The sequence below is a fragment of the Rhipicephalus sanguineus genome, chromosome 2 (assembly GCF_013339695.2).
Source record: "Rhipicephalus sanguineus isolate Rsan-2018 chromosome 2, BIME_Rsan_1.4, whole genome shotgun sequence".
Classification (NCBI taxonomy): domain Eukaryota; kingdom Metazoa; phylum Arthropoda; class Arachnida; order Ixodida; family Ixodidae; genus Rhipicephalus; species Rhipicephalus sanguineus.
In genome coordinates, this window is record NC_051177.1 from 216355027 (window position 1) to 216380589 (window position 25563).

Genomic DNA, 25563 nt, shown 5'->3' on the forward strand with positions numbered 1-25563 from the left:
TAACATTTAACGTATCTTCTATATACACGGAGCCATCGCGGTCAGGATCATGCCACCGAGTTCGTAGCGTCACTCACTGGACTGGATGGCGTTGAAATAGCTTACGTGAAAGCGCGAACGTCCCGCCAGTCGAGTTAAAGAGAGACTACGCTGCTTTGGAGCGAAGCGCGATCAATATCACAGCTTATTCGCAAAAGTTAGCGCTATGTAAACAGACTTGAACGAAAGTTCACACTCCACTCCCAATTGCAGTAGGTACACAAAACGTTTGCTGACAAAATAAAATTGATAACTTCATCGACCAGCGGGTTATTGCGGACAACTAGCGTAGATTGGGCGAGTTGGATGCACATTAAAACTTGTTACACGTACTATCGCCTCCGAATGAAACGCCAGCAGTGGTGTGCGTGGTGCAGTTCGCACCCTTATGATTAGATAGATACGCTCTTGCAGTTTGCCACTCGTGAGCCAGATTCATGCTTTCGATTGCGCAGTGCTGCCTAATCGGGTATGCGTGCCTGTCAATGGTGATGACAGGACGGCGCGCATTATACAGTTCCTAATGCTTGGGGACCTTGCTCCGCTGTTCGTGTTTCATTTGCCACCGATAATACAGCTTGATAAACAGTAGAAAAAATTGGTGAATATGTCCAGGACGAGGAGCAAGAGAGCTCTTTCCCATCATTCTTTTGGCCCCTTTGACTGGTTATTGCTATTTTTGACCGCGATGTAACAAGGTTAAATATTTTACGATGAAAGCTTTGGATTCCTGATCAAACGCGAAAATGCACCGTCGGCGACCCTAGTTGGCAGCTTCAAAACGAGTGATGCATAAAATCCTCACACGATGACGTTACCTTATGACGTCCTCATGACATCACAGACTGCCAAAATTTGTGACGTCGTAACGTCACGTCCCATGATTACGTCGTCACATGACATCGTCGGTTTGCATTGCCTCCGTGATCGGTGTGTCGATCACGGAGGCAATGCAAAACCAGGTGATGTATAGAAAGCTTGCAATGCCTTTGATCCTGGAGGCAGTGCAAAACCATGTTACGTCCAAAAGACATTCAGAAGTGGGCGGGGAAGGAACAATACATCGACTGAACAAAAAGAAGATGGATTTCGCCTTCGAGTCGTCTTTGGCAAATGCATAAGGGACCCTGAGAGTCTCTTTAGTACAGCGACCGCATCACGCCCTATCAGGAGTCGACTGTTGAGAGTGAATTACACTATTTTATAGCAAATACATCTTACTACGATTTTGATGCGAAAGCTTTGTATTTATCTACGTTAGTATGATTACACTAATTCTGTTCAGCATGCTTTCAAACGGCCGGGAACGAGTCAGGAAACGCTGATTTGTCAACTTAGGGATTAAAATATGCTGCAAAAATAAAGAAAAGACAACTCCGCACAACCTACGATATATTTCATATCACTGTCGTGCATCCCCTTTTGACACGTGCTCTCAACCTTGTTGTTTTTTATTCAAACTTCAACTACTTACGGCACGCTTACACGGTAGCTGTTGAAAACTTGGATTTAATCAAAAGTTGTTGCCTGTAACGACCATTTATTTGAAATGAATGACTCACACGTCGCTTGTCACGCGTTTAAAACGCGGAAGAAAGGAATTGAATCGAAGGAGCAGGCTTGGCAACTGAACACGTGCAGCACGCGGTATACGTATATTGCGCAGACACGATAGCCGAACCCCGAACGCTGAGTCAGTGATCGAAAAGGGGGCGGAAAGTCATTTTGAGTGCGCCACGGCCATAGAACAGTCGCGAAAAGAAATCGTCGCCATACATGCAGATGTACACATTGATGGCTAGCAGACGACACCAGAGCAATCGACACGGAACGTGCTCCTGACGGCAGCTCCGCTCGATTTCGCTGGACATTTTGCTTGAACATTCAGTACAAATTGCTAAATAAAATGAACTTGCCCATTCATGCTTCAATAACTCGAGCAGGACAGACTGGCCGGTAGCGTCGAGTAGCCATCACGCAACGAGCGCACGCGAAGAGCGGCACTCGAGTCCCCTCTCTGACGTCACACGCGAGAGGGCGCCACTCAAAGATCTCGAGGCGAATAGCTGTCAAAAGCGACCTACCTAAACTTTGTCCCTGTGAGTGGCTCTCATCTCAACGTGTGTGTTGCCTGCCATGTGTATTTGTTTGATATGGAATCTTGTCGTTGCCAACCAGCCGCTTTTCTGCACTTTTTTGTATCCGCATGTTTTTCTGAGGTAAGTTTGAGCCTGTGCCCCATTCCACCGATGACCACAGATAACCCAACTCTCTGAATGAAAGAGATACACATGCTTTTCACGGGATACACATGCTTTTTTTTTTTTTCAACCAATATCAGTACCACATGGCATTACGGGGCAGCACACGACATCGCAACGCAATAGCGTTCGGAAACAACCGGAACCGATGACGAAGGTGCCTCGGGCTGAAAGGTGGGAACTAGAAAATACGAGAGATAAGAGAAAACGGGAAGGTGGTGTCACGGTCACTGGATGCAACAACATTTGCAATAATAAATAGAATAAATTCTCACAGTTATTCCAGATTTTATGTTCACTGTTAAATTCATTACATTAGGCGTGACGGAAAGAGGAAAAAACACTGAAAAGCGCAGGAATGCAAGCGGTTGTGTTCGTCTGTTTTTCAGCATTTTCGTCACTCTTTCCGTCTTGCCGTTTTCATATTAATTAATCCATAACAGCTCGCCCAATCGTCAGTATTGAAGCTACAGTCACTGAAATTTCAAAGTGGCTCGAATCTCCTTATATGAGATGGTCGCACACATGCTAAGCATTATTTCATGGCACTTGTATGTAATACCGTATCGTATGTGTACTATAAACATGTTTGGAAGAAGGAAAAAGTTTATCTTATTTTGTGTAAAATAAAGAGTGGCGGCTGCAATTTTGAGATCACTTTTTAGAAATGAAATGATTAAATCTGAACCAACATACTCAGAGCCAAAATAAAGAATTTCGATGCATTAGGAAAGGTGTAGTGCCTCCAGATTGGTTAGTTGTGGTCTTCTAGGATACCAGAAAAATATGCACAGGATTACTTCTTCCGCAAAAAGCAATCGGTGCGCGAAGTTGCATCTTGGGCAAGGCAAGACCAGAAATTCCCAAGAGCTGCAAGTATGTACAAGAAAGGTTGGTAGTTAAGTAATATGTACACGCTAAATTGATTTTAAAAGAAGATTTTAAATCTTCTTGATTTAAAATTCTTCTTGATTTAAAATCTTGATTTATTGTGATTGAAATTGATTTTAAAAGAAGCACACCGCACGTGTGATCTAGCGGGCGTCTGCGAAACCGATCCCGCTCCGGTGGCACCGTGGCGGTGGTCCGGGAAACTAGCCCAGTCACGCCGGTTTCAGAGCACGCGGCAGGCCGTACCCGTGCGCTTTTTCATCCAGCGGCCGTGCCAGAACACAAGACAGGATGCTGACACTGCTTCTCACACTTAGTGATTGGCTGTGTTTTTATTGCTCTTTTCTGTATGCAAAGAGGTTGACAGTGCATTAATTGGTTGATGTTCACTGAGCCAAGCTGTACTGGCATGAGTACATGGGGAAGAAAAAACCAAAAAAACTTGTAGTCATTGCTGTTTTGACTGCTTTCAGGAGATCATAAAAGGTGAAAGCAATCTAAAACAAGAGAGCAGAGGAAGAATACCTGATATTATAGGTGTCCCAGCAGCTGCATTAATGTTAGGAAATTATTATTATCAAGACTGGAAATTTCTTATCTGATTTTTTTTTGTTCCTGTTACAACAAAACTGTTTGTAGCATTTTGTAATATTGTTATGGTAAAAATTCCTGCATGAGATTCTGCTCCTCATCCTTGAAAGACCATTGATAGGGTCTTGAAAGTCATTGAAAACCATTGAATTGTGGCATTTGAAACCTGTAAATAAATGTAACTACTTGATCCCTAACCATTACAACAGTGCTTGGTCGGTGGCTTAAGGACATAGGTTCCATCATTTCGATAGAGGTGAAATGCTGGAGTCTGTGGACTGTGTGATGTAAGTGCATATCAAACGGCACTAAAATCAAATAACATTTTATGTCAAAGTGTAAGGTCAATGCTTGTGAATGTCTAAAATGTAGTACACTATTTGCGCCACCAGTGGGACATTTTGGAACACAGTCTTGATTACTTATAAGTAATATAGACCTTATGCAAAATTGCTGCCATCTGTCGGAGGTTTGACGAAACTACCGATTCGGCGCCATGTTGGAGGCTTGTGTCCGAATCGTATTGCTATCGCTGCTATAACTTCTTGCTTCTATCTGCGTTGATAGTCGGCAATCGGGGCATTAAAATGTCAGACGAGCCTGTACACGTTACCGGCACTTCCTAGTTCTTACGTTGGCAATAATTACATGTGAAGAACTGCCTCGCAACGAGAAGAAGGTACAAGTTTGTCACCGAATCACATGTAAGCCGGTCGTCGCTGAGACTGAAGCTTTGCACTTGGTTATAAATTTTGTCTGTTTTTAGTGTAGCGAATGAAACGTTGTTATATAGCTATCGGAATATCGTGCATGTGGTGTATGATTTTTGGGAGGAGGCATTAGCGCGCGACGCGGCTGAGCACAGCGATGACGGTAAGAAAGTGCTGTTGACCCATTTCAAAGTGTATTTCATAAGGGACAGCTATGTCGACCTAATGTATTGTGCATCTTATTTTTTTAAAAAAACGCTGTCCTGTTTGTTGTTTTTGAAACCATGTAGTCACTGATGTATGTTTTGCATAGAGCTACCGCACGATTAAAATGTAAGAAAGGTTCGCTTCTCACGCACGTGAGAAGTGAACATGAAATGCGTTAGTTACTCCAAGAAGTAGGCGCCGATTAGCTAGTATTTTATTGAATAGCCTTCCGACATGTAATTGTAAATAACACGATCCGCCGAGAGTATTCACTAGGGGTGTGCGAATATCAAATTTTTCGAATACGAATCGAATACGAATATCCACCTTCGAATATCGAATCGAATATCGAATATCAAAGGAAAAATGCCTTCACAGTAACAATATTTTATTTAACATGTAGCTATTTAAAAAAAAAACGCCAGGCCTGCGCTGAAACCGCAGCACAGTCACAGCGAAAGCTGGAAGAGCAGCGTTTCTAGAGCCCGTTAAGCTCTCTTGGGGCTACAATACAAGTACACTAGAAAGGTACCCACTACGCCACAAATCAAAATTTTTGTGAAGTTGGGAAGCACCCACTAAGCCATTATTCGTCATTCTATGGAGAAGCGAGGCACCAGCTACACGTCTGTAAGGCATTACGTGCACTTTGTTGACGTGACGACTGATGACGATGAAGAATTATGGCTCAGCCCTTTCTAATGGGTTGGCATCTTTAAACGGCCCACCAGTTATGTAATTTGCATTGGGTGACGCCCGGTCGCTATTTCCCTCTCCCGTCATGCTGTATACTTTGACGTGGAAGAGAGACGGGGGGGGGGGGGGGGGGAAGAACTTTATTGAGACCCCGAGGTAATGGATCATGCGCTTATGGGCTTCATTGGCAACCAATACAAGAGCACTTGCGAGGAACCCACTACGCTATAAATAATTGTAATTTTTTAGAAGTAGGGCAGCAGGCACTGTGCCATTTTTCGTCATTCTACAGAGAGCGTTGGTACCAGCTAAACGCATGTAAGGGATTATGCGCACTTTGTTGATTCGACGCCTGATGACGATGAAGAATTATGGCAGAGCCCTTTGTAATGGGTTTGAAGCATTCAACAACCTACTCGTTGCGCAATTCGCAATTGTTTGACGCTTGGTTACAGAATTCGCGTTGTGCGATGCTCGGTGCTTATTTTAATCTTCTACCACGCTATATTGCATATGTTAATGTGGTCCCTTCCCGACATGAAGCCTGTATAGGACCTTTTTGCAAAGCCGTTTCAAGCACCGGCATGGCTCAGAGGTTGAATACTGGGCTCCCACGCAGAGGGCCCAGGTTCGAACCTCGTTCCATCCTGGGATTTTTTTCTTATTTAGTTTTTTTTCTTATTTCGAGCGATACTGGTTACGGACACCGGCGGCGGCGGCGGCGGCGGACAACTACGGCGCCAAAAACGGCCGGAGAAATGATCTCATAACAGCTTTCGATGTAAAAAAAAACATTAACAGCCTGACTGGCAACGCAACATACACTGCTATCTCCAGAACACAATGTCCAGGCTAGCGCAATGCACATCACAACACAAGCAAATATCACGGCACAATGAAAGTAATGACTACATGTTATCATGAAAAAATATGAGTTGCACCACGTGATCAAGCAGCAGGCGCTCCCTTGTAACAGAAACAACCCCCCCCCCCCCCCCCCCGCCACCGAAAAGGCACACTCGCTTGGAACAGAAGTGGCTGGTATAGGGAGTTACATGCGGCAAAGCTTGGCCAGACTGGGGTATCTGAAGGTGCCTACAGTCCGCCACCAGTCACGTGGGTCACTGTCTTTCTTCAGAAGTGGTCCCGCATAGTGAACGAGTGGTAGTGCGGCACGCTACGGCCGCATTATATTGAAAATGTACGGTTACATGATCGCCAACAGCGCTACACGTCGGAGATGCACCAGCAATAAATCATACGTATTGGGGCGCTCGTCGCAGGCCGATATCATGCCTCCGTGTACTTACGATGTTTATCGCTCCTCTCGGCAACGTTTTTAGCGATACGAACGCAGCAGAAATGTGGAAGACGAATTATTTTATGCATGATAATCGAATCGCATATTCGAATTTGTCGAATATTCGAAGTTATCGAATATCCGAAACTTTTCGAATACACGATTTTCGAATCGAATACGAATATTTCGAATGTAATATTCGACGAATATTCGAAAGTTTCGAATATTCGCACACCCCTAGTATTCACGTTCACATCGTCACTTTCGGGGCCTGCTCGCGCCTTACAATTTCAATCCGTTGCAGCAAGGCAGTTTTGTGTCGCCGACTGAACGCTTGCGAAACCACCTCAGCACGTAACCAAGCGCACCGATGGTCGAATGTAACACATCTGCGAGAACAGCATTGTTTTTTTTTTTTTCAATTTCATACGAAATGTGCCACACAAAAGCATCTGTTAATATTTCATAGCACACAGGGGTGGATACAGGTTTTTTTTCCGAAGGGCAGTCAGTGTCAGCTGGGAGAACCTGACATCTGCTCTTCTTGGGATATAAATAAAAAAAGAAAGTAGGGGGGAGGGTGTGTCATGCCATCCGGGTCGCCCCTCTGAATTCGGCAGTGATAGCACATGAAATGCTTGAAAAATACGCATAGTGAAGCAATACGCGCGCAAAGCACCCTGCCAGATGCTACCTTTCTAAACTACACCAATCAAAAACAAACTGCAAACAACACGTTTCAGCACAATCGCTTCGTTTGCTGAGAATCGATAGTGCGCACTGGCTACCTGTCTAACATGTAATTGTTATCGAAATGAAATAAACAAAGTAATGCTGTCAACAACAGGGCAGGCATGCGCGAGTAGCCGCGATGCAGCTTTGGAGCTCGTACACGAAGTCGGTTTGTCTGTGCCTGCAAAAGTACACGGCGCGAAAACTGTCTCGTTCCGGCATGACACGAAAGAGTGTTCTCCAATGAGTGCCGATGCTGTCGCATACCGCATCTATTAAGAACGACGAACGTAAACACGGCGTTAATCGTAAGCAGTAGCTGGAGCAACGGAACGATGTGCCGCTTCCCGTCGACCGCAAGGAAATCTAATAATACATGGAGGCTAGTTTCCTGCTAACCTTTTTTTCAGCATCCCATTTTCTTCAATCTCAGCAACACGGCACACAAAAATGTGTTGGTATTGCCGTTCCTATCAGCCGCCACATGTCGATAAGTATGCTCTGTGTGTGCACATGTGGAGCACGCTTAGCCTTCAACATGGCTGAAATGCGCACGGCGGCCGCTAGATGGCAGCAGATTTTGCATAAGGTCTATTAAACGAGTACTCAAACCATCAATTACAGAAATATATATATATATATATAATTGGTGCATTACAAGACCCAATCAATTACATCTTATGCATTTTAGTCTGATTCGTAGAAAAAAGAGCTTCTTGGTGTTACCTTTGAGAACAACACAAGTTGTGGTTTTTCCAGGCATGGTGAATGCTACATCAGAAGGCCGTCCGTGGAGGCAGGCAGTTTAAGTTGTACTAACGGTACACAGACCACTAAAACACCGAGACGCCCAACTAAGCATTTGTTTGGCACGATGCGAGCTTATGGCATGTTGTTATTGCAATTATATGGACAGTTTCTGCTGATTTTTGCTGTCCCCGTCGCCGCCGTCATGCACTGTATATGTATATGTGTGTGTGTGTGTGTGTGTGTGTGTGTGTGTGTGTGTGTGTGTGTGTGTGTGTGTGTGTGTGTGTGTGTGTGTGTGTGTGTGTGTGTGTGTGTGTGTGTGTGTGTGTGTGTGTGTATATATATATATATAGGGTGTTTCAGCTAAAAAGCACCAAGTATTAAAAAATTAAGCATATGCGCTACGCGTCTCCAATTAGCACAGTATTATTCAGAGCCATACAGAACACGTCAGAATATTTTTTCCAATCCGCCAAACTCGTCAATTAACAAAAATTGCTTAATGAGCTTTTTAAGGGGGGAAGAGGCACTTTGACATGAAGCATCTTTTTATTTAAGTTAGGATAATGAAAACTTCGGTGATCATGTATTTACACGTGTAAATATCAAATATGAACTCGGTTTTTATGTAGCCCTTACGACAATTTTTTTAATTAATCATTCATTAAAATTTCGTTTAATCACTTTTTCAATAAATTGGCTACTCGGATCCTGCTGAATTGAATGTCATTGCATTCTACAGTTATCAAAGAGTGCAAAAAGCAAATTTCATGGTTCTAGCTTTCCTACAACAAAAGTTGTGAAGCTTCAAAATCCGCCATTCGATTACCGAGAAAATGTATTTTTGTTATTTTCTCTCTTGTAAAAACTTACGCTTTTCTATAGTAACATATGACACTTTGTTGCACTCACTAAACATCCAGCTTCTCAGTAATACAAAAATGATCAGAATCGAGTGTACCAAAGCTGAGAAACGCTCGCTAAAAGAATGAAAGGTGGCCAAAAAATTGAAACTGAGAAAAAAGCAAAAAACAAAACTCTGTATCTTCAAGGAGCGCTACACAAGTAAAAATGCTTTACTTTGCAAATAAATGCCTTAGAAGACACCAGGAGAGTAGCCTATCACATTTTCCAATCGAAACGGCCCCAGTGCATGTCATTTCAAGCAGTTTGTTGATTGCGGAGAAGTCGACGATGCCGTAGTTAGCCGCCGACGGGTCAGAGCCCTCGCACGCTGTAGCGAGCGTACGCAGCTTGCGCTCGCTAGCGGAAGTTGCCGATAAGCCGGAGATCTTATCTTCAGTCTTTTTCTGCTGTTGCGCACGATCGGTGCTAGTCAAGAGCGTCGTGTCGATCCTTCTACCACGCTTCCTATCACTGACGTCGTCGAGGCGGCCGCCGACACAGGTGAAGTCGGCATTTCGACCGATGAATCGCGTTCCGCCACCACGCCGTCCTCCGCTGGATGCACTTCTGATGCACCCGAGCCGTGATCTCGCTTCTTTTTTTTTTTTTCGAATTTATGAGCGCTGTGCAACTTTCGATACGGCTTCGCCACGATCAAAGTTCCAAAACGCGGCCGAGAGCGTAGGCCTAATTCACTCCCGGCGGCTGCGGCGCACTTCGTCTAGCTCACTTGTCGCCGTGCCAGTAAGCCGCCGCAACGTGCAGTCTTTGTTGAGGATGATAAAAACGCCTGCTCCAGTTTCTTGCCAGCTTGCGCGGGTTGGAACTTTACGGACGTAAATCGACGAGAACAACACAGTTATACTACGGCGACATCAACTTGCTGCTTTACGTGCACTGTAGCAGACAGCGCGGGAGGCCCGACGAATCGGAAGGCGTTATTTAGTCACGTGGGCTCACTGTGCCAATAGGCTCACGCGGAGGGACCTTTTTTTGGCGCGGATTTTCTACGTGAATTCTGAGTGGACGGAAACAAGGGCGGCGGGATATTCAAGAAAAAGCGCGGCTCTTTCGAATGCGACCAAGATGGCTGCCGTAGGTAACGTAGAACGGCAACAGCGCGGCGCTGAATAAGCCCGTTTTTTTACGCGTTCATCGCTAAAAATTTAGCTCGCTGACGGCACATAAAATGCTGTCACGGCTACAATACTGATCTAAGACGCATGAAACTTGGCGAGGTTATGCATTAGTAGCGGCAGAATCCAAATAAAACATTTTCAAAAATTCGATTTTTTTTTCTGATTTTCGGTCTCAAAGACCCGCATCCCCCCTTAAATAGCAACTTTAGAGAAAAGCTTTCAATAGAAAAGTTGTAGCGCTTGATCAGAAACGTCGAATTTTTCAATCTGTGTTAAGATAACTTCCTTGCTTAATTTTTTTCTGGCCTTTCTTTAAAGCGCACGAATTTTAAAAAATACCACGCGACTGCCGCCAAACGCGCGGCGCTTTTAGTGCCCTCAAATGTAAGTTCAACGAATTATCAAAGGCTGCTTGGCGCACGAAGGTCGATTGAGCAGGCTACCGGCGACTGCGATGGACGTCAAGCGACAAAATGAGGATATCGTTGCAACAACGAAAAAATTCTTCAACGAAAGAACGGCAGCCAATGAGCAAATGCTACATGATATCGTAGGCAGCATTTGGTGCAGCGTAGGTGTTTTTTCTTTTGTTTTCGCACCAATGAAGAAACATATTGGCAGGGGTGAGGGTGACAGGGTGATGAAGGACCGAGATAAAAGATGCACTCACACGGGACGGCCGCTCTTTCGTAGATCTTTTGTTTTTGTTTTTTAGATGGTACGCCTCTTTTATCATTTAGCGTCCATCGCAGTCACCGGTAGCCTGCTCAATCGACCTTCGTGCGCGGAGCAGCATTTGATAATTAGTTTAACTTACATTTGAGGGCACTAGAAACTGCGCGCTTTTGGCGATAGTTACGTGCTATTTTTTAAAATTCGCGCGCTTTCAATAAAGGCTGGAAAAAAATTACGCAGGGGAGTTATCTTAGCATAGATTTAAAAATTCGATGTTTCTGAACAAGTGCTACAACTTTTGTACTGAAAACTTTTCTCTAGAGTTACTATTTAAAAAGTTCATTAAGTAATCTTTGTTAATTACCGAGCTTGGTGGATTGGGAAAAATATTCTCACGTGCTCTATATGTCTCAGAACAATATTGCACTAATTGGAGATGCGTAGCACCTATGTTTAATTTTTTAATACTTGGTGCTTTTTAGCTGAAACACCCTGTATATACACACACACACACACACACAAGCCACAAAGAAAAATAATCCAGAAAATCTTTCCGACGTGCGGAATCGAACAGGCAACCTCTCGCTTCGCAGCACGCGGCGTTAGACGGTTAGACCACGAAGAGTACTGTCTTCCAGCCTGCTAACAGCAAGCTATTTATATACACCATTTACTTCAGCATGCTTTCTTAGTCACCACATAGATGGCGCGATGTGCGTGCGTAGCGCGCTTTAAAGATCGTCGCCCCGCTCCTGCGAACTCCGTTGCTCTTCGCCCTACAGGGCGTGGTTGCCTTCGTGCGCTTATCTCGTGGAAAGAAGGGGCGACCGGTGGGGTGGAGCGAGGGGTACGAAGGTCACTTCGCTCGCTGCAGCGTCCGCGTTTGCGAAAGGAGCGCGCTGTTCAAACAGAAATAAGTAACACCTGTGACAGTTAGTTCGCGCTCGTCCTGTGCGTCCTGCTTTATGTTTGAGCAGTGTGCTTCAAGTGTCGAGCTGTGATGCATGATAGTTCCCGCTCATCCTGTGTGCGTTCTTTTAGTGCGTCGTTGGGCTCGAGCGACGCGCTGGCAATTTCGAGCTGCTTTCCGTTCTCCGCGTTACATTCCAATTTATTGCTATCACATTCATTGCTTTGCCGTTGCAGTGAAACTGTGACTTTTTTTTAACAATCCACGTAAATTTAGTATTTCCCTTTAGTGTCCCTTTAAGGAACCCCAGGTGGTCCGCGTTATCTGGTGCTGTTGACTAGAGCGAGCTTGATAAGCATATTGTAGTTTTGGTACATAAATGACATTAAAATGCTACATTCCTAGGAGCGCTTGTGGTTGTTACAACAGGAGAGGTCTACCTTGCAGATGGATCAATGGAGCTGCGGGTGTGGCTGGAAGGTGGGCCACAGCGGGTGGTGTGTGGTGTAACTGAGGCCACCACATGTCAGGATGTGGTGTATGCGCTGGCTCAGGCAACTGCACAGACCGGCCGATTTGCTCTAGTTGAGCGCAGCCGTCGCTCCGAGCGCCCCTTGGCGCCCTCCGATCGGCCGTTGCGGCTGCTTGCCCGCTGGGGACGCTGTGCATCAGATGTCCACTTCCTGCTGAGACGGTGCGGTCCCGCAGTGTCCAAGGCTGGCACGTGAGTCGCTTAGCACCAAAGAGAAAACTTGGGGTGTCCATTATGGCGAAAGAATGAACAGGACAAAGCACTAGTCCTGCTTGTTCTTTCACCGTCATTCGCACCGTTTCACCATTATGTATGGAAAGGTGTTAATTTCAGTCAATTCCTTGGGGCATGTGACTGCTTGTGGTTTTTCTAAACCAGGAATTTGGTTAGCAGTGTGGTGTGCTTTGTATTCGCTATGCAGTTCAGATTGAGGTAATTAAAGGGATTGTCCGGCCATATTTCAAATGTTATGAACTCTCAAGTGTATCATGTGTTGTGCATGTGTTAAACACAACAGTGAATTTTTCAAGCCAACTGGAGCCTTATATAATTTTATTCAGCTTTCTTTTTCATGTGTACGAAACTCGTAACAGATATCCTCATGAGCGGCGGCCATTGCAGAATAACATTGCAGGGGACCGTGCATGGAATTCGCAAAGCTGCCTGCTGAGTACTTTGTAGCACAATTTGCTTGGTGGTTTTTATTGCTTGAGCCTATGCCTCGTTAATTAAACAGCTGTTAGTGATAGCCCACTCTTTGCAACTGCTGTGAATCGCTCAGCATACACCAAGACGTCTTTTTTGTGGTCTTTTGGAGGAAAATAAGACTGCAGGAGCTAGAGACACACGCTTATGCTACCACTAATTTCGAGTGGCCATGGGAATAGACAGGCGAGTGTTATGTAGTCTAAAAGCCGCTACTATGTCAAACGATTTCAACCGGCCCATACCGCTTAATCAGAGTTTTCTAACAGACCGCGAGATTACATTATTAAGCTCAATAAAATAGTTTGTAACTGTTCTGCATTGAGTTAGAGAAAAGCAACAATTAAAGGCCAGATTTTAGGCAAATGCCTATTTTGCTCCTTGTGCTCCTGTCACCCCACTTTCATATATGAGCATGAATTAGAGGCTAAGGAAGACTTTGTTACAGTGTTTGTAGTGCCCCTAAATGCCTATTTCAGTGTTCGTGCCTCAGTGTCTACAAATGCCCATAATGCCTATTTTCAAGATCAGCGCCTATGTGAACACAATTTAGCCTCTAGTTTTGCTTTCGGGTGCAGTTTGAGACCCCCATTCATGGTACCGAGCAACGTTGACTGTTCAGAACTCTGTGGGGTTCAGCCTAGTCTTTTAGTGCAACCAACTCCTGTAAAACATCTGCTAGCAGCAGTAAGTGGGACGTGCCAGCCAGCATACGTTGCCGCGCTGACAGGTCGCAAGCGGTTGGCGAATGCGAAACCGCGAAGGAGCCATCATAGAAAATTGTGCTGTTGTGTAATTTACATTTTAAGCTCTTCACCGCCAGGGGAGAAATTGGCTCTATGTGATTTGTAGTGGCCAATAGGAGGCATCTCTCCCTTCGGGTCACTCTGGCTATCTGCTCCTGCTCTCAGTCGTGCCGAAAAGAAACACTCTCAGGAGTGTGTTAATTGGACCACTCGACTTGCCATGCTACAGAATACATGGAAAGACCACCTTCTGGGAACCGTGTCAGATAGTTGCATGGCTATGTTCAACTGTTGTCACCTCCGTCATAATCAACAATAACATGTTTCGTTTTCCTGTCGTGGATGCAGATCGCGCACGCCTATTTTATGGTGTACAACGTTTTGCCTGCCATTTTTTGGCACGTAAAGCGTGCTTTTTTAATGCCTAAAAATCTGGCCTCTAATCGTTTTACTCTGCTGACTGTACAAATTACAGTAAGCAGTACTTGTATGTAGTTCGCTTTAAAGAACTTGTACAGTAAAATCTCGTTAATTCGACCCCCGTTAATTCGGAATTTCGGTTAATTCGGACGCGGCGTCTGGTCCCGTCCAAAATGTGCATTGTTCTATGGCTGAGAACTCTCATTAATTCGGACAGATTCGACCGCGCTTCGGTTAATTCGAACTCCCGACCGAGGTCGGGTCGAGACGGGGAAGCAGCAGCGGATACCGCCACGGCCGCGGTTCGGATATAATTCGGATTCGCAGCCGAAATCCACGGCGCATCTGAGCAACTTCGAGATCGGATCATGGCCTCCGAGATTTAAAACGAGGTAACGAGATCGGACTATGGCCTCCAAGATTTAAAACGAGGTAACGAGATCGGATTATGGCCTCCGAGATTTAAAACGAGCTTTGCATCTCGGAGGCACATACACAATGAAAGGCAGTGCATCGCTACTGTCATCAGCAACAGGCAACATGGCGACGGTCCGTCCGCATTATCAGCGCGATCAGCCAGCCACGAGTGGTGGATGATAAGAATAGCGTAGAATATGGCATAAGGCATCGTTCCGCGATAGCACCCCTGGTGTTCCGCAACGTGCGCGGTGAAGCGTTGTGCAGGCCTGGCGTTCCGGACTTTACGCACGCCTTTCTACGTACGAGCTGTGCAACATTTTCAACACTGACGAGACAGCGCTGTTCTATAAGGCTCTGCCTGACAAGACGATCGTGTTTAAGGGGGACCCGTGCGTCGGCGGGAAACGGAGTAAAGAGCGGCGGTTCTTCTGGCTACGAACATGACCGGCACAGAGTAGCTGCCGCTGCTGGTGATAGGAAAGGCTGCGAAGCCAAGATGTTTTAAGAACATTAAGCAGCTGCCTGTCGACTACCGCTTTAATAGAAAGGCTTGGATGACGGCCGAAATATTTCAAGCCTGGCTGCGTCAGCTAGACCGCCGCTTTGCGGCACAGTGTGCGCGGACAGCCACCTTCAGGAACTTAGCAAAATTGTGATTTCCTTGCACGTTGCCTCCGCGAAGCAAACCGCGATCACCGACTTCAAGTCTGGTGGTGGCGGAAACATTTTTCTAGTGTTTTGATTGTATTCGCGATAATTCGAACCCTCGGTTAATTCGGACATTCTCTCTGGTCCCGTGAAGTCCGAATTAACGGGGTTTTACTGTAGTACTGTTTTAGTATACTTCCAGAAGATTTAATACAGGGTGCCTAAATTTAAATGTCACACAATGGGCAGACTTTCCCAACAATTCTGTGTGTTGCAGTAAAGCATGGTGTCCTGCTCTCCCAGTACATCTTGTTTGGGCTTCTCGATCAAGGCTGCATACACCACATTGTTTGTCTTAGATCAAGGCATTCATGTCAAGCTAGTGGAATGGCTGCAAGGGCACCATGATTGTGGCTTGTAAATCATGCTGTACATGACGTGCATTTTATAATTTTCATGTGAAGACCTGTCATTTGTGTCTGTCCTACACTCCTGTCACTCCATACCACTTTTGGTATACAGTAAAAGCTCATTAATTCGAATTTGGTTTATTCCAACAAACTTAATTTGAACTGACACTCGGTCCCGGCAGAGCCCTGTGCATTTCTATGGGGGAAAACTCCAAATAGTTCGAATGCATCGGTATCCACAACGGTTAATTCCAACTGGGAGCCCCTGGTTTTCATTGCTCCTCGCAGAACTCAGCCCAAAGTGATCACAATGTGTTGCAAAACCAAACCCAACTAAATTTTCCAGAGATGTAAAACAATGAAACAGCAGCATTTCTCAGCGGATGAGAATTTGGATGCTGCGCTAGAGCTCTTGGGCAAGCTGCAAATGATGTTCAAGGAGTCGTGACAGAGGAAACGCAAGCAACTGGAAATTACTGATTACTTTTAATTTCGATTGCATTAACTCTGCCATGTAAATAAATGTGTTTTGGAGCATAAATAGCGTCATATACTTCACATTAAGGCTCACTGCTCACATGAATGCATATCGGTGCTTGTTTCTGGTATATCACTGACTGATCAATTCATTCGGTTGCGGTAGGGTATATATCGGCCAAACAGGCCAGTGCATAAACGACAGGATGAGGGAGCACGAACTTTCGGTGAAAAATAAACTTTCAGCACATTTGCCTGTGCATTGTGGTTCCTGCAAGTGTGAGCCTGGGTTTGCCAGTGTTTCTGTTCTTGGAAAGAGTAACGATGTCTTAGCGCGTGAAATTATGGAAGCTTACTATATTAGAAAGAAAAAAGAATGCTGTGTTGGTGACACATCTGTTGCTCTGCGTGGGGGTGAATTTAGTGTCATCGATTCATTTTTCGATTAGTTAATCTTGTTATCGCGGGTTTTTGACGAGCGTGTGAGGCGATGTGCGCGCGCAGGGTCGCTGTGGTTTATATATGATGCTGATGTTCTGGGAATAAAGTTAGTTGCGAGTGACGCCCTTTCTGTCCTGTCCTTACTTTTTCCTTGATGGTGTGCGTCTTTTTGGTTTTTCAGTAAAGGGTTATTTGTTGACTTGGCCAGTTGCCTTATTAACCTGAATCTTCCGTAGCTGCGATTACTCACACTATGGGAAGGGGATGTGAAGACGTGTCACGGAACGCAGTGTTGCACACATTCCTTCAAAACAGGAGCGATAGCTGGTTCCTCAGTCCTTCCTAAATTTGAAACGAGTTCCCACTACAAGTTCCTTTAATGTGAAAGGAACACATTCCAGTTATAATTCGAACATTGGAACATGTCGCTACTTTAACGTTAGATTTGATTTTTTAAATTAAAATATAGTGTTGGATAATCCCGATTAAAAAAATGAATAACTTAGACAGCACATTGAACTACATATATATACGAATTTGGACATCACTAGCAGCAGGTTATATGGAAATACACTCAAACCTCGATATCACGAAGTAACTGAAGAGTAGTCTTGTGTTACGAATATGCATTTATAAAGAATTCTTGGATATAACGAACTTATTTTCTTATCAGATGAGACTTTATTGTAATGAGGTTTGAGTGCATAAAAGGAATCTATAAAGAGATCTCCTAGACGAATTTTTTTGTAGAGAGCACCGGACATGACTAACAGTAACTCTGGTGCTCGTCTATTGGGTGATTCCACGAGAGACCGAACGTGCCTGATCGGTTGATATTTTTGTTTTGCCTGCGTTTTTTATATGTTATGTGGGCACATTCAAATTGCACGGAACCGAAAATCTTATTTCCATGAAACACTCCTAGCGCGCCAAAAAAATATTTGAAGGTGGCCATGCGGGCAGCCTGTTTTAGCTCACTGCAATATTTTTGGATTTCACAGCCGAGTTTAACGCGAACTTTAAACGTAGTGTCGGAAATTTGTTCTGCTGGTTTTAACACTTATTACGTTGAATTACATTCATGCTTTTTTATGCAGTCCTCAAAAGGAAAAAAAAATGTGAAAAAAAGGGCAAACATGGCCCAAATAACAAAGTTCGCTACGTTTGATGCACTTTGGCACCTTTCCTATTTCACACAGAAGCTTCAAAACAGTGTCACATTGAAAAGAGCCTGTGCAACATTTCTGTGGAAGATTGTTTTCCTACGGGCAGCGCAAAAGAAGAAAAAAAAATAGTTGAAGAAGTGAGTTTTTTCAAAAATGCTAATTTTCAAAAAATAAAATAAAAAAAACTGTGGTCTCAATTTTGACGGCAATTTTTATCAAAGAGCGCTTATGTCAGTGAAAGCACGGTCTTAATATCACACGTCCTTGTTTGCTTTGTTCGCGAGATATAACGGGCCAAAAGGACCCTTGCTGTGTGTGCTCACTTCATGGTTGTTATCAGTTTGCATTGTGCGTAAATCTACAGTTTTAATTATTTTGCTGCAGCAAAACTTTGCTCTGGTGTCTTGTTGTCAAGAAAAATGTATTCTCAGGTTTTATTTGTGTACACAGTGTGCAGCCTACAACCTCAACTTTACCTGCCATTATTCGCTAATCAGGAGCACGCGAGACACCGCGAGCACATGGTTTAGGTGACATGGTCACCTAAACTGGGAGGCCTGAGGAATGCGTCGGCGTTTAGTTTTCCTGGTTTTTCTAAATTTGTGCGGCTGATGGCTGTGAGAAATGTGTGCGAAGACACGGATAGCGTACGTGAGTGACGATGCCAAAGTGTTGCTGTGTACCAGGTTGTCGCTCCGGCTACAGAGGTACGAGCAAAAAGGTGTTTAGTTTGCCGAGGGACGGCGATGAGAGGGGTGAATGGAAACGTGCAGTACCGCGACAGGAAGCTGGCGGATTTACCTTCGATCTGAACGCGTTAGAGTGCGAGAAACATTTTGACGCCACCGACATTATTCGGATGGATGACTTCATAGTGAATGGAAAAAATGGGTCTTTGCAACGCGAGAAGGCAAAGTTACAGGCTGGCGCTGTTTCTTTCGCAGCTTGCTGGCTTTTTAGGTTCTTTCCAGCTTATTAAGTGCTTTGCATAGTTTCCTTGTTTGCCGTTGTTAAAAAAAGCTTTTTTTTTCTATTTTTATTGACTGAATGTTGACTACGCTAATTTTTAAAATTTCTATATTCTACTTCAGAGTGTGCTCTGTTTTTTGCAATAGCTTGCTCCCTTCATGTACTGCCCTTGCAGAGAGTTTTCCTACTCTAGGAAAATGTCACTCATAGCTTTCTGTTTTCTGAGGTATTTTTGCAATAAAAGTATTTCTTTTTTTTTTATTTATTTACAAATACTGCAGGCCCTATTCGGGCCCAAGCAGGAGTGGGAACAGCATTAACATAAACAATAACAACAATACTGATTACAACAGTCGCTAAATTACCGGTAAAGTAAACGCAAACTACAATCAACATATGCTTCGCAATTCCAAACACACAACATTATAACCGTGATAAAACATGCACATACAACAATTCAACACATGAGGTAAATTCTCTATACATAAAAAAATGAACGTGGGAGTCAACTGCCAACATAGCTGTTCAGCATAACATAGCTTTACATGTCAAACGAAAGGTTATTTAAAAACTGAACAAACGATTCTGTTGTATTAGCGTTAACTACTTCTTCGGGTAATTTATTCCATAGTGATATTGCATGCGGAAAAAGGGAATGCTGGTGTATTTTAAGATTACTAAATGGCTGTTTAACGGTTTTGTTGTGGTTTGTACGACCCGACCGCATGGGGGGCTCAGTTAAGTAACTTTCACGAGGAATTTTATAGTGACCGTGGTACAGCTGATATAAAAATTTCATACGAGATACATTTCTGCGATGAGCTAGTTTTTTCAATTTTGCCCTGTCGCGAAGAACGGACACGCTTGAAAAACGCGAGTATGTGGTGTATATAAACCTCAAGGCCAGATTTTGCACTCTAATTTCCCGATTAAGTACTTTTGATGCGGGCTCCATATCAGATCCGCATATTCTAATTTCGGTCTGACGAGAGTCTTGTATGCAGTTAATTTTACGGTTGATGACGTACGACGCAATTTTCGTTTCAAAAATGCGAGCTTTTTTAGCGCGTTGCTGCACACATTTTCTATATGTGTTTCCCAAGTTAAACTGTTTGTAATTGTAACACCTAAATACTTTACTTGATTGGTTTTTTTAATGTAAGCAGTATTAATAGTATAAGAAAATTCCAAGGGTTCTTTTTTGTTGCTAAATGTAATACACGCAGTCTTCGAAGTATTAAGCTTCAATCCCCATGTTTCACACCATACGCTAATTGAGTGCAACGTATCATTGAGTCGAACTTGGTCGGAATGGTCAGTCACATTAGCATATACCACACAATCGTCGGCAAACAGTCGGATCTTCACAGGCGAATGAACAGATAAATAAATGTCATTTATATAAACTAAGAACATTAAGGGGCCGAGTACCGAGCCTTGTGGCACTCCCGAGTGTACATCCAGTGTATCGGAAACACAATCATTGACCGCAACATACTGTTTCCTTGAGGACAAATAACATGCTATCCAACGAATGATATTGAATTCAATGCCCATAGAATGCAGTTTGGTTACTAAATCAGCATGCGGAACAACATCAAACGCTTTGGAAAAGTCCGAAAATACTGCATCAATTTGACCCCTCATATTTACTACACTTAGAAAATCATCCGTTATCTCAGCTAACTGTGTTATAGTGGATAAACCAGCCCTAAAGCCATGTTGATTTGCATGAAGTAAATTATTATCCTCCAGATGTGTCATAATCGCTTTAAATAAAATATGTTCTAGCAGTTTACAAGCTGTGGATGTTAAAGAAACTGGTCTGTAATTATTTAATTCTAAAGGGGACCCAGACTTGTGAATCGGAACTATTCTTGCAGAGCGCCAGTCATCAGGTATCACACAGGATTCTAACGACTTTTTGTAAATTATATATAAGTACTCTGCTACCCAGATTGCATACCTGTTGAGAAAAACATTCGATATGTTGTCCGGACCTGGTGATTTTTTAATGTCTAAATTACGCAAGAGATTAAAAATGCCGTTCTTGCTTAAATTTACTTCGGACATCGAAGTACGAAGCATGTAAGGTTGTAAGTGTGCATGCGATGCTTTCAAAGTAAAAACAGATTGGAAGAACACGTTGAATTCATTTGCAATAGTAAAAGGATCGTCAATGCTTATGCCAGATCTTTCAATCGTACCGTTCTTGCTTTGTTTACTGTAAATTAGTGGCTCGACAGTGTGATATTCTCAAACATATGCATTGAAAGAAGCAGTTATGGTGAAGTATGGACACAGTGGGCGTTAGTGTTTCCTCAGCTTGACACATTTTCGGGTATTTTTACGACGCTGCACAATGTAATGCAACACACTTTCGCTCATGCAGTGTCCACTTAACATGAAAGTTGCAAAGTTGCAAAGTTACTCATAGGAAATGGACAAAACGTGGTTACAAACGCAGAGTTAAGGCTAGGTTAGGTCCTAGTGATCAGCAGGTATTCACGCGGCCCTCAAGTGTTACCTTTTGAAAGCTTCGTCACTCCCGATTTCAAGTGCTGCCAAAGCTCTGTGAGGTAGGCTGCAGCGGAGTGAAGTTAGCTTCTATAAACTATAAATACAGGAATGTAGAGCTTTTCTTTTTTGTAATGCGCCCGTGTCAAACTCCCGCGGCGTAGACGGCCTGATTGTAAATAGCGCGATCGGCGCTGCCTTAACTCCCACTGCGAGACTTCAGTTTGCAAGTTGGTGGGTTTGTAAGGCTTGTGCAATGTCACAAGTCTAAACAAATATTCCGTGCCTGAATAAATACTCTCGTGCTCCACTGCCTGAGGTAAGGAACCTCACTGGAACAACATATACAGCTAATATTGCTGTGTCGGCACAACCGGATCCATCGCAGCCTTGATATCTTTAAAAAATACGCAAAAGTAAATTTTTCATACGCGTATGCAACAACCACATTGTATGTCAGGTGAAGTATGCAGGGTGTCAACCAACCGGGAATTCTCAGGGATTTCGGACAGTCTGGATAAACTCAGGGAATTTGGGCTACCATCAGGGAAAATCCACTGCCAATTTGCTGAAAGGAGGGGGAGGGGTTTGGAGGGTTTGAATCTCTTCTCGAAATTTTCAATTTTGCATGTGCATATACGCATGCACACATACAAACACGCACAAACCTACATAAAAGGTGGTTGACCCCCCACCCTTGAAAAAAAATCTGCATGCCCTGATAAGTCACTTTGCTTGCTTCAGCGGCCGCATTTCCTAAAGGAGAGCTGCTAGCCTTTATTTGTATAAAATTCCAATTTGTTGCTACCGCATTCATTGCTTGGCCCCTACTGCTACTTGCAGGGATGCAACAGCTGCGCCAATTGCGCCAATTTGATACAATTCCTTATTTTTGCGCCAAGCTGAGCCAAAATCGTGAAATTGGTTAAAATTGCGCCACGCTGCGCCAAAATGCCCGACCAGCTTAAAACTTTCCCAGTTGCGCAAATTTGAGCAAGAAATGGAGGCCGCGTTGGTCATCTGCAGCGTGGGCATAGTCATCCAATACAGACGCGCAGACCCTAACCCCTCGCGAAAGAAAAAAGAAAGTCAGTTTCACCGCAAAGACGAAGCAATGAATGCGATAGCGACAAATTGTAACGGTATACGAAGTGAGGCTGACAGCAAACTCTTTTGTATCTGATCTCGCGTAACTCTACAAAACGTTGGTGCAAGAGAATACGGCCGCTCCAGGGAAAGATTGTCTTTCTGTCTTCGCACTGTAGCAGGATATACGAGCCGCCCGCTGATGGCTGCCGAGACAGCGCGCACACCAGCGATTGCAACCGCGACCTTAGAATCAATGTTCAAAGTTGCTGTTCGAGTGACAGCCCCCCCCCCACCCCCCTCTCGCTTCTTTTCATGCTTGTTCAAGACGGGCGGGGCGTTTCCTCTATGCTTTGATGGCAGGCTTCCCGAGCGGAGTGGTGTTATCGCATATGCCCTCTGAGCGACGGAGATGGGCTGGCTCGTTTGATACCTGCTTCAGCCGCGTTCGTCGCCCGCATTCGCGTGCTTTTACCCACGGTAGAACATACTATGCACAGCGATATCTTATCAATTTGGACTTTATACGGGAGATGACGGCAAAAAATCGTCGAGAGTGTCCATATAGTTGCTATCGTAATAGAAAAGGACAGTAGTTCTCAAATTTCCTGATGCTTGTTTTATTGCGTGCAGAACGCTTTTTAAGCCACTTTTGCCGCAGTACATTGGTGTCCTGCGGAAAAGCATACTGAGATTTTGAAGGGGCTATCAGTACTAGCTGTCAGGGACACAGCACATTTTGTTCCTTAATTACTCATTCGTGCACGCGCCATGTAATTACAAGTACTAGTATGATTGCTGACGTCTAAAAATTTATTGGCAATCATTTGGAGCTGCTGTGTATGGCGTTTCTGCAGCCTTGAGGAACAAGAGACAAAAGCGTACGCCAGTTTTCTTTTTTCGCTACCCCCACTTGCTCCTGCCTTACGAATCTCCCAAATTTCCTGGTTACCAGGTTCGCAGGTCCACATTAGTATTTCCAGTGCCTGTTGAATTATTTGACAGGTTCTGCAAAATCTAATGTGGACTTAGTCATTGTTTGCACTGTGGGGTGGCTCACCACAATGCTTTTTTTGAAATAGCAGTGTTCACGTGCACTGTGCACGAATTAGCTGATGTTGAATGGTTTCTACATATGTTTGCTTTGTTTTCTTAAAATAAGCCTTCTTTGTTATACTGCTCCAAATTTGGGATTTCGGGCTAAAAAATGCAGGGTTCTTTTCATAACCTGCTCTAAATTTGGATTTTTTGCTATCCAAAAGCAACATTTTGCTACTCCAAAAATTGCTCCAAATCCTATTTGGGCTGTTGCATCCCTGTACTTGCATTGCTGCTGTATTCAGTCGATGCCAGCTACAATGAACAGGACACCAGGAACTATGCCTGCCGTGTACGCATGCTCGTTGCGTCACGTTCTGCCTATATAATTGACAACGAATTCGAGTCCTGCTCAGTGAACAAGGAAGCCGTATGCGGTTCCGAAACGTCAGATCATCTCATCCGACTTGGTCAATGACCGTGAATCATCTCGTCATACTGAGTGGAGAGCAAATAGACCTTATGCAAAATTGCTGCCATCTGTCGGAGGTTTCACGAAACTACTGATTCGGCGCCATGTTGGAGGCTTGTGTCCGAATCGTATTGCTATCGTTGCTATAACTTCTTGCTTGTATCTGCGTTGATAGTCGGCAATCGGGGCATAAAAATGTCAGACGAGCCTGTACACGTTACCGGCACTTCCTAGTTCTTACGTTGGCAATAATTACATGTGAAGAACTGCCTCGCAACGAGAAGAAGGTACAAGTTTGTCACCGAGTAACATGTAAGCCGGTCGTCGCTGAGACTGAAGCTTTGCGCTTGGTTATAAATTTTGTCTGTTTTTAGTGTAGCGAATGAAGTGTTGTTACATAGCTATCGGAATATCATGCGTGTGGTGTAGGATCTTTGGGAGGAGGCATTGGCGCGCGACGCGGCTGAGCACAGCGATGACGGTAAGAAAGTGCTGTTGACCCATTTCAAAGTGTATTTCATAAGGGACAGCTATGTCGACCTAATGTATTGTGCATCTTATTTTTTTAAAAAAACGCTGTCCTGTTTGTTGTTTTTGAAACCATGTAGTCACTGATGTATGTTTTGCATAGAGCTACCGCACGAATAAAATGTAAGAAAGGTCCGCTTTTCACGCACGTGAAAAGTGAACATGAAACGCGTTAGTTACTCCAGAAAGTAGGCGCCGATTAGCTAGTATTTTACTGAATTGCCTTCCGACATGTACTCGTAAATAACACGATCCGCCAAGAGTATTCGCGTTCACATCGTCGCTTTCGGGGCCTACTCGAGCCTTACAATTTCAACCCGTTGCAGCAAGGCAGTTTTGCGTCGCCGACTGAACGCTTACGAAACCATCTCAGCGCGCAACCAACGGTAGCGCACCGGTGGTTGAATGTAACACATCTGCGGGAACAGCATGTTTTTTCAGTTTCATACGAAAAGTGCCACACAAAAGCATCTCTTGATATTTCATAGCACACAGGGTTGGATACAAGATTTTTTTCCGAAGGGCGATCAGCGTCAGCTGGGAGAACCTGGCATGTGCTCTTCTTAGGGTATAAATAAAAAAGGAAAGTAGGGGGGAGGGGGTGTCAGGCCATCCGGGCCGCCCCTCTGAATTCGGCAGTGATAGCACATGAAATGCTTGAAAAATACGCATAGTGAAGCAATACGCGCGCAAAGCACCCCGCCAGACGCTACCTTTTTAAACTACACAGTCGAAAACAAACTACAAACAACACGTTCCAGCACAATCGGTTCTTTCGCTGAGAATCGATGACGCGTCTGTCTAACATGTAATTGTTATCGAAATGAAATAAATAAAGTAATGCTGTCAACCAGGGGCGTAGCCAGAAATATTTTTTTTTGGGGGGGGGGGGTTTCAACCATGCTTTATCGATGTTTGTGCGTGCGTTTGTATGTGCGCGTGTATATATACGCCAGCAAACTGAAAATTTTCGGGGGGGGGGGGGGGGGTTTGACACCCCCCCCCCCTCCCGGCTACGCCCCTGCTGTCAACAGCAGCGCAGGCATGCGCGAGTAGCCGCGATGCAGCTTTGGACCTCGTACACGAAGACGGTTTGTCTGTTCCTGCAAAAGTACACGGCGCGAAAACTGTCTCGTTCTGGCATGACACGAAAGAGTGTTCTCCGATGAGTGCCAATGCTG

General features: G+C 44.3%; 1 protein-coding gene across 2 annotated transcripts in view; it reads left to right on the forward strand.

Annotated features, from left to right (window-relative positions):
* LOC119384077 (ras association domain-containing protein 8) overlaps nucleotides 1–25563 on the forward strand; it is a 63478-nt gene that overhangs the window by 20724 nt on the left and 17191 nt on the right. The window contains exon 2 of one of the 2 annotated variants that reach the window (XM_049412757.1): nucleotides 12255–12531. In XM_049412757.1, coding sequence (XP_049268714.1) covers nucleotides 12255–12531 — 277 coding nt within the window. Of the gene's footprint in view, nucleotides 1–12236; nucleotides 12532–25563 lie in introns of both variants that reach the window. The other variant, XM_037652358.2, reaches the window with a different exon arrangement.